This window comes from Bombus bifarius, unplaced genomic scaffold (genome assembly GCF_011952205.1).
Source record: "Bombus bifarius isolate JDL3187 unplaced genomic scaffold, Bbif_JDL3187 scf7180000007992, whole genome shotgun sequence".
Lineage (NCBI taxonomy): Eukaryota > Metazoa > Arthropoda > Insecta > Hymenoptera > Apidae > Bombus > Bombus bifarius.
Window position 1 is genome coordinate 3,337,336 of NW_022884373.1, and position 16,066 is coordinate 3,353,401.

The window sequence follows — 16,066 nt, forward strand, 5'->3', positions numbered from 1 at the left end:
TGTTCTTATCGTTGTTTTCGACTCTCGTTTCTCGTTAACGCGATTGTTATGAAATCACTGACCGATTTAGAACCTATGACTTCTTTGCTTTTCTATACGTACTCTATATATTCTCACTAATAAACTCACAAGTTTGAGATATCATCCTCGTTGTTTTTGCAAAATAGAATCTTTATAAAGTAGAATTTTAACTTGCAATGTTTCAAGATATAGAATCAATTTATTGAATTAATGATACGTAATTTTACAAAAAAAAAAAAAAAAATAAAGATATTTGTCATCGATGATTGAACAACTGTTTTAAAGTAGAACGAAGCACTCACTTTTCTTTTTGCGATTGCCTTTTCGAGCAAAGCAACCACGTCTTCGCCGACTACACCGCTGCAATTAAAACCCTTCGTCCACCTGACTAGATAGCCTTTGGTCAGCCCGTGTTGAGACAATGGGAAGCTGAACGTAAAACCAAGAGGTAGACGCTCGTTGTGAAGGTTCAGGTCCTTGACGAACAGCGCCAAACACTGAGCTATATGATCGAAGAGCTGTGTACCAGTCCCTAACATGAGACTCTGTGGTATGGCGTAGATTTTGCTCTTCATGTCGAAATTCTGGTGATCCAAGGTGATCAAGAGCACCCTGAAATTCGTCCCTCCCAGATCCAAGGCCAGAAAGTGGCCCTTCTCTGTAAATCGATAATAATTCAATTCGTACGATTGACTTTGACTAAATATTTCTTCGTATTGGAATTAGAAATATCAAGTTTCCTCTTTCCTTGAGAATCAGCGATACCGGGAATTTTTAAATAATTTTCCTTCAAAGTCTAGATCGTCGCGAATCAGAACAACCGATCTATAGGATTAGTAGCTATTTTCTTCGTTTTTTGAACTTTCGATTAATTCTGATTCGTTACGGGAAATTGGTTTCTTAGCGATTATAAGAGATATACGTGTCTTCTTACCACTGCCATCGGGAAGGTCTTGGACGTAGGTCGCGAAACATTTCACAACCGCCTGATCGTGCGTTTCCTTCGATAGACCTTTGTTCATCTCATCGTCCAACTTTTGCATAACCATATGGAGCTGTTCGTTGGAAAGGATCAGCTCCTTGCAGATATCTCTTATCTGTGATAAATGAAAATGGAAACTGATTATCAATTTCGGTCTAACAATGGTCCCTGATACGCTGACCTTCGATAGGTCTTCCATATACAGGGTGTCTGTACCTATAATTGGCGATTGTACGCGACGAAATAAGTCGAAGATATAAAATAACGTTTCTTCGTACGAAGCTCTGTTTAAAAAAAAAAAAAAAAACATTTCCTCTAATATTAATTGTGAATTACACCTTAACATAGTAACACCAGAAATCGAATTTATTTTTTCCTAATTTTCTCTCTATTACAGCGTGTCCCACGGAACCCCGCCCACCTGAAATATCTCCGTTATTTTAAATAATTCCATATCATGCGTTTCACTGAATCCTTCAACTTTCGTTAATGACATTTTCACGCATCGTTTGAAATAACGAAAATACTCCAGGTGGACAGAGTTCGTGGGACAACACTGTACTTATCAGTATCAGGCTGATATTAACTTCGTAAGTATCATGAATATTAAACGTGTCTTGAAACGCAAATCGTCAGTCGTACGTATAAATCGGAATAAAGCTGTTTCATTCTATGAGTAGCATTTATTTCGAAGAACGAGCATGCGTTCGCGACTATCCAGTCGAAAGAATGCTGCTGGGATTTACTGTGCACTTTTGTATGGCTTCACGAGCACCCATATGCGCGTACAAAAATGTGATGTCACAGGCCGGAACAATAGTCGCGCACGATTATGGGAAGAGTGACGGATATCGAGGAGAGAGTCGACGAGAGTGTACGATGCGACAACGACAGGATCAGAGTCGAGAATGAAGTACCTGTTTAATAGACTTCTGTCAGAAAATATTTAGGCATTCGACCGTGTCATCGAGAACTGATTGCAAAATATAAGCGTTTAAAGATTGAAACGAGTCGCTTTGTAAATATAGAGACAAGATCTTATTAACGTTCGTCACTTTTCAGTATCAAAATATTATTATTAAATTTTCTGCATATGTTTCGCTCCGATTCCTTGACACGTTTAACTCTACGCAAAGTTTAAGGTTTCTAGCGTAGAAATTTAAATATAGATCAATAGATAGACTCCAATCGTATGATTACATTTCTCTTTCTGTTCTTTCCGCTTGTTGGTCAATTTAGCTTTCCGACGCGTCTAACTTCGCGTAAACCTTGTGCTTCGAATCTTAAAAATAGGTCGGAGATTTACGTTGCCATACTCGGTCGTAGGAAAATAATAACTGGCCTAAGCTGTTTATACGCCATTCTTTTCTCTCTTTACTCTGGAAGATCGTATCTTTCGACAGTTCAAAAGTTTATGGTTTTAATCAATGTTTAAAGCTAAAGGGAGACCAAGTTTATATATACTGGAAATTATTTTCTAACGACGAAATTAGCCACTAATACTATGGCTTCGGTCTTTCAAATCGAAGAGAAGGTCTAGTTATCTACAATGAGATACTCGTTTCTCAGGGAAATAATTGTTTCTTTGTGAAATCGTTTGAAGATTCGACATGAATTTTGATTAAAAGTCCATCCTTTGATCTACGACCACATTTGCATGTTTCTTTTTATATGAAAGTTTTTTCGCCTCCAGATATTACGGTTAGTTTGTCATAAGCGTTAGGATAATATATATCCTAATAATAATAATAGTAATATCAACTCATTATAATAATTTATTACGATATCTTTAGCTATAATTTTTAACTCGTACCTTAAATTTATTCAAATATTTTTGTTCTTCAGTTCGGAGACAAGATTTTGAAGTTTTAAATCATATACTAATCGCTATATCTGAACTAAATCACTATATAGAATAGTCAAATTCTTGAAATAGATAAGCGTATAGTTAATATAGTCCGTTGGACGGTGCCAAAGCCTGAAAATTTATCTCTACTACTTCCCTGTTTTTTGTAGAAATTGTCACGGAAATTGTAATTTATTTATGTAATTTCGAATTTTATCACACGATTGAAATTCATTTAATACGTATACCGGTCATTTAATATTCCCGACGAAAATATGTTGAACTTTTCATTAACGCGATCTGTTGAATATCTTTTTCAACAGAAAACGTCAGTCGGATAAATGATAATCTATTTTAAACAACGTAATTTATATTTTATTTCTTCCGCGAAGAAACAGGGAAATAAACATTCGACTTGCATAACACGACATTTTTCAAGCATCTAATATCAGCAGATAAAGTTATTTGAGCAAGTAATTCTTTAATTAATTGACCAATCAACGTTCATTATGTTACGATTGATAACCTACGATATACGAAGAGCCAACAAGCAAAAACTGTTGAGATATCGTCGTACAAATTGCTGTTACAAAATCTAGCTCGGTACTAACTGCCACGTATCAAAGATGCTCGTTCGTTGCAAGGGTTCTATCTAAAATCCTGAACGTGCCAAATGTTCGCTAAAACTATACACCTCCAAATTCGATTCCGTTCAACCTGATCTTAACTTGTCATCAATGTTCATCAATTACGGTAGAAAAAAGCGGATGAAAGGAAAAATGCAACGAACTACAATAGTTGGGTCACGACACGTTGACAGAGATTTTACGCTCGATAATCGCGTTGTAAACAGCTCGCACGTGAGAGATCTCGAGCGAGATCGCACAGATGTAAGTACTACATACTCTTCTTATTCCGATCGGCCTTGACGATTTTACGTCAATGTGGATGAACGTCGGCGTCGTTAAAGCGCCTTTCCACGTGATTCGTCGCTTGATCCACCGCAGGTGCACTCTCTCTCTCTCTTTCTTCATACATGCACATACATATGTACATACACACGCATACGGAGCTTTGGTGAATTATATATATAATATATAATCCAATATTAAATGATACGCTGCTTCATAAATGGTTCATGAACGATCGATCGAAAATGGAGTAGATATGAACACTTTAGTTAGCAGATGTACAAGGCGTCATTGAGTCAGTGAAAGTATTAAGCGTTTAGCTAATACGTCATACATCGTAATCGTATCATCGTATTATAATATACCGATAAGAAATATGATTATTTATACGAGCTTGTAAGATTTTATCAATATTCTATCGTGTTTCAACATTTGCCGATTGTTCGGCATTAATTTAATCAAATATTTAGAAAGAAATACGTCTGTAATTATCGGAGTGTATTACTACAGCTGACATTCAAGTATGAAATTCAATATTTGCTGAAATTATTCTAGAATTGATGTTCCTAATACGTTTTGAGACAACGATTTCTATTCACGATCGTTGCTTATTCATTTGAGATCATAGAAATACATTAGCGTGCGATCGCGTCGAGTTCAAGTGCAATGTAACAGTTCTTAGGCCAGTGTGAATTGCTATCTTACGACATGTTTTGCGAGGTAGTTAGCAGGAGCAAGAAAAAATATTGAAATACACAGCGATATCGATACGAGTGTAAAGAAAATGAGTTTTAAATAACTGGAACGATGGTCACGTTATCGTTATGGAAAATTTTATGATCGTGAATTGTAGAAGAGGAATATTGAATTTTAGTATTTTCGATGAATGCGAAATATAATAAGTGCTATGTTGTCGCAAATCAATCATATAGAATCAAAGATATGATTAGAGCGAAAATCATATTACGTAAGTTATACTATACTACTATCTAAAAAAAAAGTACGAAACTTGCTTGCGCAATTTATTCTAATACGGTGTCGAATCTAACAGGTAGTTAAATTCTGACGATCTTAGTGATATTGAACGCTGTTACGTCACAGAACACTCGAGTACTCACTTTACGTAACAAGAAGGAACATGTTACTTATAAATCGAAAATCTAAGGAAGGTTAACAAAAAATGAATATCAACATGAATATCAAGTATCAACGATCTGTACGTTATGACGAGCAAGTAGGTATTACAAATTTGAAGATATTTTTTTCTTCTCGACTCTGCAAAGATAGTAAAACACGGGCAAGAATTAGTCTACATTTTATTATTTATTGCATATTCTATAAATCGATTCTCTGCGACTGTTATTTCACGGAAAATTTATTATGTTCGCTACGGCGCGATATAATCGCGTATACCTTTCATCTAATCACGCGAGCAATGATACAATTCAAATCATTAGTTCGTGAGAGATACGGCATCACGAAATTTCGCATATTTATCGGACATGATTAGAAGAGCAATAAATCACTAGTTTATCACACAAGTAGCCCATGTACGTATCTACTTGATAAATGTACTCGAAAATTAATAGTTCAACTCCAAAACGTATATCAAGTATGTAAATTTCAATTAGACTATGTTATGTAGAAAGATATCAATCCCCTCGGTGATCTTTATTTCTTTGTCGCTGTTTTACATTGTTTTTTAACGGTTTATTTAATAGTACGATGGCGCGTAATTAACATGTGATTTGCAAGCTTTCCGTAAAATAATTATAAATCTAAAATGGAACTATGGCACGATAGTTTTAATAATTGCGTAATGTAACAGTCGTTCTACGAATTGGTAATTTTTTCCAAAATGAAGATCTCGAAATTATAGAACCCGTACTGCGCGTGATTAATTCTTTGTCATTTCGAGGATTGGTAGGTTTTCGCACAACTTGGCCCAATTGCGATATAAATATATATAGTTCCTATTTTGTTGCGCACTCGCACGTTCGAAATTCCCGCCAATTTCCTACGGCGCGCCGTTTCCCTCTTCTTTTTTCCGCGTGTATGGCATTGATCTGGCAGTGACGTCACTGACACACCCTCCTGCCAGCCAATAAGACTGTTTATGAATGAATGGTATAGTACATGTAATATGCACAGGCCACATGCACGCTACAGGAAGAATGTCCAAAGGCCAACGCACAGTGATTCGTATAAATGCACGTGGTACAACCGTACCGAGATGTACCGAGCCATATACTTGTTACGCAGCTATGTTTACGCAATACTTCCGTATGCAAATGCATGCGTATCGAGACATCGAAGCTGACTTCTTCGGAAAAAACAGCATTAACAGTCTCGTTATCGGAATCTGATCGATTCTTCGTTTATGCATCCACGCGGATTATCTTTTCGTCGCGCCTACGAAAAATAAGAGGACGCGACGAACGACGTCTCGAAATTTGTCACGAAACTCGCCTGACGTATATACCAAAAACGGATTTTACGTTTCATCTCCCGTTGCGGATCGACTCCATTCGTATACCGGCTATTTCTGTCCTGTATCGTTCGTCGCATAGCCGAAGTGTCAAGGCCGTCGTGCCGGACGAAAACATCTATCCAAAGCGCGACGACCTCTTTCGTGAGAACATGTTACACGCCTGTGTGTTACGCCTGGACATGCCTCTCCGGAGGCGTCGTCTCTTGCGATTTGTTCTTTCGCGAAGCCGGCGCTTGGTAACCGAACAAAACCGGAACCGTTACACGTGCATCGATGCAACACGTTGCACGGTCAAGAGTTTCGATTATCGAACAGTCTTTCACCTAAGATGTCAAGTTCGTTGCAGTCGCTACTTCTCGGAAACTCTTTCCTATTTGTCGCTTATTTGTCTAAACTTAGATATATCCATCGACTCTGAGTTTCAGCTCGATTTACGAAACAACGATAAAGGCGAAACAACGTTAACGGACCAAGATTTTGTTTCGTCGAGCGACAGTTGATGCTGACAGTTGTCGGAACCGATTTCGAGGAGCGGGCGTTCTCTAGTGTCGAGTATTTGATAGTATTTCTCGCAAGTGGACACTCGGACATTGCGTTGAAAGCGACTATCCGAGTTGGCTATTACATCAGATAGTCGGATAGTCACTCCCAACGGAATATCCAAGTGTCCACTTGCGAGAATATTTCTCATTGAGTGGAAATGATATAGCACGATCGTAAATTGAAGCATTAAGAAACGACACCCATTGAGACGTAGTCGCACCAACATCGCACTTTGCTAATTTTTTCTGTTGCAATTGGTTAACGTCACGAATGTTATTATAGACGTTCGATCTAATAACGCCCTATTAAACCAAATTTCACACGTTAATCTTCCCATCGTAAATGATGAATTCAGGATTTCTGAGCTCAAGGTCTTTTGAAGTTCATAGTATTGTAGGTCGTTGAATTCGTCTTGACAGCGGCTACGATACTACGAAATCGAGAAAGCACCGTGCCATTCGATAAAATCAAGGTGACGTTAACATTTAACAGAAAAAAGTACTTCTTGACGATTTTAAGTATTGCAGTTCGTAGCTGAAATTTTTGAAACGGACGAACCTTTGTTCGAAATATTTTTTTATTACGTTATCGCAAGTGTTTCGAAAATCGTGCACATCGTTTCGCTGAACACATTGTATAATGTCAGTAGTTCGTTTCAGAAAGTGATTTAGTATAGCAATGGTGAGATAACATTTCACTATTATATATCTGTGTGCATATGTACGTAGAATAAACAAATGTGTCGAGTATTTCACTGCCACTCGATGCAAAGAAGAGATACTAAACGTTTCTTTAAAATTATTTTCAATTACTCCAAAATTTTAAGAGATACTGCCGCCCCTCTCGCGATAATTATAATCGGTCAGATTAGTCGCAGACTCGTGGTCAATGGTTTCAGAAATTATACGAAATTTTAGTTAGTGCTCGATTAAATAAACTTCAGCCCATTGAATCCTACCTACTTGAACACGAGCTTCTATTATCTGAATAAATAATCGTGGGTGGCGAAGAGCATCAGCGAATTTCCAGCGAATTTACCGCGTAAAATCATCGGACTCAAGAGAAAGAAGTAAAGTGGATTTGGACGAAGTTCGAAGCTGCTTATCGTCTCTTTCGGTCATAAATTATTTAAAGGCTTATCGTCCGACACGATACGTGGCACAGGTATCGAGAATCGCGTGCGTTTATCGATCCTAAATATACACGCTGCACTCACAGGTATCATCGAGCATGTTACTTTCCCTTTTTCTCCCCCGTCAACGATCATTATAATCGATAACAACAGGGGCACCGAATTGTCACGCTCCTGAAGCGCTCTATGGAAACGGTATTTGGTAATAGCCAGCGGCGGTAAACTTCTCGGCAAACTCGTTTTCGCACTGTGCTATGTGACAGTCGGCATTGTCGATCGAGTGGACGTCTCGTAGTTTCGCGGATATGACTCGTGCAATTACTTATCAGTCGATACAATCGAACACGCATATTCCTTTTTTATCAGCCACACTGCCCATAATCATGCGTCGTGCGTTTTACGTAATTCAACGCGTTTGCTCATTAATCGATTAATTAATTAACCGCCGTAGCGGCGGTCACGCGTCGCGTCCTACCGTTCGTGGATTCCTCACTCGTTCGTCGAACACGCTCCCGATCTCTGTTAACCTTTACGCGCGAATCAGCTCGTACAACCTCGGCACTCCTATTCGTAGTTCCTACGGAACAAGCTTCGAAACGAGCGATGACAAGTCACGTACGATAAAGCGACTTCAAAAAGAAACGGAAATGCGTTCTTCTACACAATTCTTTCTTCTTTATCCATGTTTTACATAAAACGAGCCGCGACGAGGAGAAACATACACGTTAAAGGAATTCCATCGATCGACACGAAAACCGGCCTCGTCTTCCGTTACACGAGCCATTCTTCTTCGCGTACGATGCTCGCCTTGGCTCACCTCCTGTTTGATCATGTCACTGGAGGATAACGTCGACGTTTTCATTGCCCTCCCTTCGCTGTTGCACCCCGAGCTGCGGCCCTCTAGAAGCTTCGTGTTTAACGCGTTTTCGAAGCACGGCCCGGCGAGAAAGCACGATGGAACAAGAGCTCACGACACGTTTCGAGGAATTGCCACGAATCCGGTTCTCTCTTCTATGTTATACACGATCCGTGTTCCGGTGGATTCCAGACGCACGAGTTCATACACGCGCGTCGATGTAACTGCGTTCTCGTTCGGATAGCCACGTACGATTTGTCGTTTACCAGCGTATCTCACGAGTTTTATATCGCGACTACTGGTACGAACACGTCTGTTCCACGCGCGTACCTACGCTTCCATGGACGAACATGCTGAACTAGTGGTGGGGAGAAAAGAGGCCATCCAGAAGACCGACGACCCAGTGACGGATGCACCAGGATTCCTCGCTACCGATTAACGAAACTTTTTGCACCCGCATTCCGTGCCATACTAATTTTACGTCATTCATCATTCAGATTGTGTATGTTCATATACGTTATAGTCACTCGGCATGTTCGTATTTGTGAAGCAATCCTATAATGATCGTAAAATTGCTTTCGACCGGAGGTTAATGTCACTCGATACTTTTGAGAATGTTGTCGAATATCGTCGAACGTTGTCAGTTTTAACATCGTTATATATATGGAAATCGTAGCAAGCGGCGGCTTAGAATGCTCATCGTATGATTTCAGATCTGTTTTAACAGTTGCCGATAATTCGTTTTCATTGTTTGCACGCGTATGCTTCGTTTAAATGGAAAACACAGCCTGTAGCTGTAAGCATGTAAAACAACGTACAAAGTAGAATACGATGTTCGCGTTCCTTTATAAACAGATTTACGAATCAACACGACGAGTTAAGAAGTCTTTTAATATGCAGAGGCGATAATCGAATTTTTCCTTACTTTCCGCAATAAGCAAATTTTTCTTCGCCTCCGGGAATACCCTTTCTTTTCATTCCGAAAGATTCTACGAACCGATAAAAAATTAATATCGACACTGTATCTTTGATTAGTTAATTCGCATGATTTGTAACGATGTTTATATCCGATAAGATTTAAGCCATCGAAAGTATCGCTTCATTGGTCTAGTCGTTTATATCATTATCGTAAATTTCCAAAACTGCATTATCATACTCTACGATGATAATTCCCTTATCGAATATGGCATTTTTCGGGATTAAAATATATCTTTGTGCAAACAACCCGACGTATTAATTTCATAATCTTCCATGAATCAGTTCCGCCTTTTATTAACTGCAATCAACAGCGAGACTCTTACGAAAACGGAGCTGGTTCTTGCGTCAATTGTAGCGGCGGGTTCCGTGGCGTGCGATACGACGCTGCATAAGACGCTTTGGTGGGATATGTAAAGAGTGGGGGGAGCGAGAGAGGGGTGAATTTCCCCTTGTTCGCACACTCCGTTATACCCAACATTATCGGTGAATGTGCCGTGCGCGAGATGGAGGCTCGTCCTCTCAAGGGCAAAAAAGTCATTCGATTCCGCACCCACAAATTCGATGATTGCATCACGTGAATCTGAGACGCTTCTGTTACCGTGTTACGCGAAAATTTGCAAATTTGCGTCTTCCACGTCTGCGATGAATTTTTCCACGTCTACCAATTACTATTAATCGGTTACTCCTTCGAAAAATAATTTCCTTGCGGCATCGAACATCTGGTTTGACCTTTTCATTGATATGATGCAATGTTACTACAAAATACATTAAAAAATAATCGACTTTAATGTCCAACACGTGCATTATCTTCTTCGAAAAAGTATGGAATCATTGTCATTCTCTGACGAGCTTAACTCGGTATTTCATCGCATAATTTATATATAACATTTTTTCTTTTTTTATATCGTTTACGGTTAATCCGTGAAATTAACAAGATCACTACTCCGTATCCTCGTTTCGAAGCAACAGAAACATCGAGAGTGATTACTTTTTAATCGTCTTTTTAATTGAAGGCCCTCGTTGCATTCATTCTCGTTTCTTCCGTATCTTCCAATATATTCTTTGTTAGTGTATCGTTTAACACGGATGAAATATGTCGCGAAACAGCGTCGTAAAATGATTACCGGCTTACCATTCTGTGAGTAGATAAACGTCGCTTAAAACCCGGATAAGCTGTCGAGCTTATTCGCTAAAAAGTTGCACCGTCTAGAGATATTTTAACTTGAATATTGTTTTTTCATGGCTGTTTTATCGAAAAACCTTCCTCGACGAAAATCGATAGAGAAACGAGCAGAACAATGCTATCGACACAGCGATACGTCGATTAAACCAATTTCAATTTCTATTCTCTATATTATGAACTTTCTAGCATCGAGATTGCACAAATACGATAACACGTGCAGCGTTTCCAAGATATTTGTAATAAAAAGTCGAGTGCAAAAACGTACTCGAGTACCTTCGATCGATCTACCATTTTCATTAACCAATAGTACTCGATCGTTCACTGCTTCATTCAGTAATATTATTGCATGGTACTGAGCATTGCGCTCTATCTAATAAAAGTCGTTGATTCTCTTCGATCTATCCAACAATTGTCCCACGGTCTATGTCCATCGTGCTTGTTCTTTTGCTTCGCGGTAACGCAATATAGCTTTGCAGCAACAACGACGCAATTCACTTCGTTTAATCTTCCAGTCAATTTATGTTTCATTATACCGATATCATATAGCTGACAACAAATAGAGTATTTCATTCTGCTCTTCCATTGCGTATTCAAGCGACTCGAGCTGCAACTTGCGTTTATCTTCTGGAGACTGTGTTTCTAGCGGACAAGCGATGCGCCACTTCCGTTCGTTATATCCGCACTCGAATGCACGATATGTTGAATGTTCCGATATTTATTCTAACCCTCTATAATTAGAGTTTTGTCTACATACAGAAGAATAAGAGCGACGTCACGAAAAGTTCTAGTCAAGGTATTTCTCGTTCAATTACTATTTCACAGAATTATATTTCTATATATTTGCGTTTATTGCAGGTTCAGGTGGATGCAGACAACGTGCAACGTTCGTAAAGCAAGCTTTCTAAAATATAATATTTATGTAAGAAATATACGTTTTATAATATTTTATATGTGTAAATTGTACAATTGAACCGCGTTACATCGTCGTTAGTTCTAACATGTTCGACCGATCGGAAAGCTGATAAAGTTGATAAAACGTAAAAGGAACAAATGGTCCTCCTACGAAGGTAAAAGCCTCGTTGTCATTCGATCGATCGAGCATTCTCCATCGTTTCTTGTCCATTATCTTGTGCTTTTATATGCCACATGGAGGCTTCCACGTGGCGTAGTGCATATTCTTTCCAGGTGTGTTTGGCGAAGCACAAACATATGAGTCGATAGGGACGATAGTGACAGAATCGTTCCTGAACGACGACGTGTATTCGATGGTCGATCGATGATGTTGATTGCGAAGAAGTAGGCGGTGCAGAGCGTTGAAAATTGTTTGCGATGAATCGTGCAAGCAGAGGAAGTTCCTCCAGGTCACGATTATAAGCAAGTTTCTCGGCGTAGACTCGATAGAAACTCGTTATTAATTATTACATCGAACAGAAGATTCCCTCTGACGAAAATGGAAAATATTTTTGAATCGACGCTTTAAAATCAGCTTTCTTGAATTTTCGTTGACAGGTGTCGTGTGCACGAATGATACTGTATTTCCTTAGCGTTATCGCATTCTTTCCAAAGTTCTTTTATTTGTATGCCGATCCTGTGTTTTTCACTGTCCAATACAAAAATAAAATAAGAGAAAATTGATAATTATTCCGCGTCGCTGTATGACGAAATTCGAAGCGCGGTTTGGCTTTTGAGCAGACTAGTACAAAGCATCAAAAGCGCGTGTGAATTTCGTCGGACGATTATTCTAAGATCGATAAAGCTTTTCTACCGAAGAAACGGCGTGAATGGGAGTTTTTAGTTCATCGGAGGCTCCGTCTTTGCGTTATAAACATCCCTTTTTTATGAAACGTATAAAAACATCATGTTCCATAAATATAAAATCGTTGTTCTTCTCTAATGTTCTTTAGAAAGACCAGTAATATTTGTGAAATATTGTCATGTAATAAAAGTGTAAATGGTCTCCCTTAAGATAAATAAAAGTAAAATAAGTAAATAAAATAAAAATAAGATATTATTATCTCATTTTTGTCTGGAATAAATGACGTGTAAAAGAACAATATATTTCGTTTAGAAATATTTATCATTTACTGTTGAGGTTATTAGATGTATGAACAGAGGAAAAAATCCGCACGCTAGCAGTTTTACTCTATAACTGAAAACCCCAAAGCCATCGTTGCCTGTCTACTGTCTATGGCCTGCCTTCGTCCCAGTCTATTGTCTACACGCTGTCGATGGCTTCGGTACTTGAGAGAACGAAAAAGACCAGATGTAGAGTTTTCTTAGAAGTGGTGACCACTTCAACATTTACGATATCGTTTTCAGACACACGAAGTAATTAATCGAAGTAAACTCATAGTAGAAAACCGCTAAGTAACGAATCTTTGCTTTGTTACAAACGAATATTGTTCACCTACTTGAGTTGCTTCACACAGTTTACCGATACTAAGAATCGACACAATTTTTATGTACATAATTCTTATTCTTATCGATATTTCGTATCAACGTATCTTATCATTGAATTCAAAAAATTCCTGAGATTTTTGCAAGTTGATTTTCATTTTCCCGTTCGATAAAATTTCTCGCAAGAAGACACAAAGTACCAAAACAAGCCATTCTAGATAATGTTTCGCTATTCCGGAAGAGACTCGCGAGGATGCTTTTAAAATGTTCATTCTTAACTAGAATATCTTTTCATAGAAGATTCGTGTTCTTTAAACGTTTCCTTTCATTCAAACCGGTTTTCTTGATCCCTCGAGCCTCCGTTTCAGCGAGAAAAAGTCGCTACTCGAATAATTGCGCGCCAAAAGAAGCTTCCGCATAAACGGAACCAGGTCTAGTGAGATACAGTTGCGCAATGTTGGCAAACAACGCGAAAGCCAATGGTCGTGAACAATTCTACCGTCGAATTCCGAAATCGCGACTCCATATCTAAATTTCCTATCACGCGTGTCTGTAACATTGACTTTTGAAAATTCCAATTAATCCTCAGAAATATATGATAGTTTATGGGAATACGAATAAAGCTTGCTAATGACGGTTTTAGGATCTCGTGCCTATTTTTCTTATACGAATATAAAGGTGAGACGCGCTATAAATTCATTTGGGCGGTAAGAAAGGGAGAGTTCGAACATCAACGTCTTTTAAAATAGAACGTTATAGGGGCCTCGGTATATTTTGAGAGCATGGCATATACATTCGGGGACTCCAATCTAAGACAAGAAATGAAAATAAGAAGATCAATAGCGAGCTCGGAGATAATTATCCTATTAAAAATTATCCTTCGTTGAAGATTAACACGCGTTCTTGTCGATGAAACGGAATGAATTGTAAACTAAAAGGCTGCTAGTATACACACAAAAGTCTCAAATTACGTATTTGTTTCAACCCTCGAAACGTACAAACTTTGGATTTTATTCAATTTTACAAGCACGTGATATTAATTGCATCTGTAAAACTCGTATGTGATTGGTAAGAGAATCGTTCGGCTATGCCATCGGCTGAAAAACATCGTGCAGTCTCTCACGTTCCATCGAAACACGCGCGCTTAAGTATAGTCACGCGTGTGTTCGTTCAAGCCTGAAACTTCGAGGCTTTCAGGGGTGACGCAACGCAACAGTCAGCTGGTTTCATCGAGGGAACGAACGTGCCATTGGTCGGCTGCGAGGGCTCGTACGGTCGATCCCTCTTTTGTTTGACGTCATCGGCGTGACATTCTTCTTTTAGGGAACGTAAGACGTTACCTTTTCGTGAGTACACGAGACTTTTCAATGGCGGTCCGCCGCGTTTTCACGTGCTTTCTAAATATATTCCGATTTCCACGAATCATTGATTTCCAACGACAACTAAATAATTGTTAGGGAACGTATCGTGTCAGGTAAAACGAGAAACGAAGTTTGTCATGACAGGAAAAAGCTACGATTCATATTTTTTTTTATTATTTAGTTGTTTACATTCACAATTTGTCCGATTTGGACATTTGGTAGAATTTTTTGGCAGTTTGATTATCATGTGGGTGGCTACCCCCAGCGGGGTACCATCTTCGTGTTTGTTAGGTTTTATCCTTTGTGAACGATTCATATTTGACGATCAAAGATCTGATAATTTGCGAGAAATTTTGAAGATACAAAAGTGTATAAACTGCGCATAATTATGCAAGAACACATAAAAACTTAAAAAAAAAAAAAAAAAACAGTCGTGATTTCTAGCAGCTGAAGAAAATTTTGGTTTTAATCCCATTTCTTTATTTGTATTTATAAAAATACAATACTATGGATAGTTATAAACTCTACACTGTTTTTAGGTTTTTCGTGTTACAATGTAAAATAAAACTGAAGATACGACAAAAATCTTCTTCTTTCGAAGTCTAAAAAAAATTAAATTCTCTTCCAAAATTACGTTCTCGGCCGTGAACAACTACGAACTAATTACATAAATAATTAATTAATTATAACTAATTATATAATGATATAAATATAATAATATAATATTGTGAAGTTTTCATTCAGCGTTTAGTGAATTTTATTTTTTATTGCCTCCATTAATCTGTTAGGTACACTACCCTCTAACTTATTTAAACTTTCGTTTTCAGTATTCGTTTTCGCAGATTTCATTCTTTCTTTTTTTATCCTTTTTTTGAGTTCGACGACGTCCTTCGTAAGTGGGTTCTTTTGATCGTAAATTTTTCTGGCTAGAATTCCTCGCAGCTTTTCGATCCTAAGCGGATTAGGACTGAATACTGGTCATGATAATAATTCCATTCCGAAATCTTGATACCACATTTTTATACTTAGCGACTGTATGAATAAGAGCATTGTCTTGTTGAAAACTTGTTTTTTTTTTATCTTCTATTTCGGTTATGAAATGTAATAATTGTCGATAAATGTCAAGTAACATCTCCTGATATCCTATAGCGTTCAATTTACACTTTACAAAAACAATTTCACTTAACATATTCAAACATGATCTGCGGTTTCTTAGAAACATTGAACAAATAATGCAGAAAATGCGTTTGAGTCTATAACTATTCACAGCGCCGTATAAATTTTTCTAATAATTCGCAAGTCGGTGGATAGGAAATATGACAAAAAATTTCATACAAGCACAGAGCAAAGATCCAGGTGAAATCA

The 16,066-nt window shown here is 38.2% G+C and overlaps 1 protein-coding gene and 1 long non-coding RNA gene across 7 annotated transcripts in view; one reads left to right on the top strand and one right to left on the bottom strand.

Annotated features, from left to right (window-relative positions):
• LOC117205788 (hexokinase type 2) overlaps nucleotides 1-16,066 on the bottom strand; it is a 34,919-nt gene that overhangs the window by 3,275 nt on the left and 15,578 nt on the right. For 3 of the 6 annotated variants that reach the window (XM_033444523.1, XM_033444522.1, XM_033444525.1), the window contains exons 2-3: nucleotides 956-1,118; nucleotides 324-679 (exon numbers count right to left, since the gene is read on the bottom strand). In XM_033444523.1, the coding sequence (XP_033300414.1) occupies nucleotides 324-679; nucleotides 956-1,118 (519 nt within the window). Of the gene's footprint in view, nucleotides 1-323; nucleotides 680-955; nucleotides 1,119-8,648; nucleotides 8,669-8,743; nucleotides 9,105-11,216; nucleotides 11,250-16,066 lie in introns of those variants that run through there. The other 3 variants (XM_033444526.1, XM_033444527.1, XM_033444524.1) reach the window with 3 other exon arrangements.
• On the top strand, nucleotides 4,227-4,934 carry LOC117205791. The gene is made up of 2 exons (XR_004487290.1): nucleotides 4,227-4,727; nucleotides 4,812-4,934. It is a non-coding gene; the product is annotated as an uncharacterized LOC117205791 (long non-coding RNA).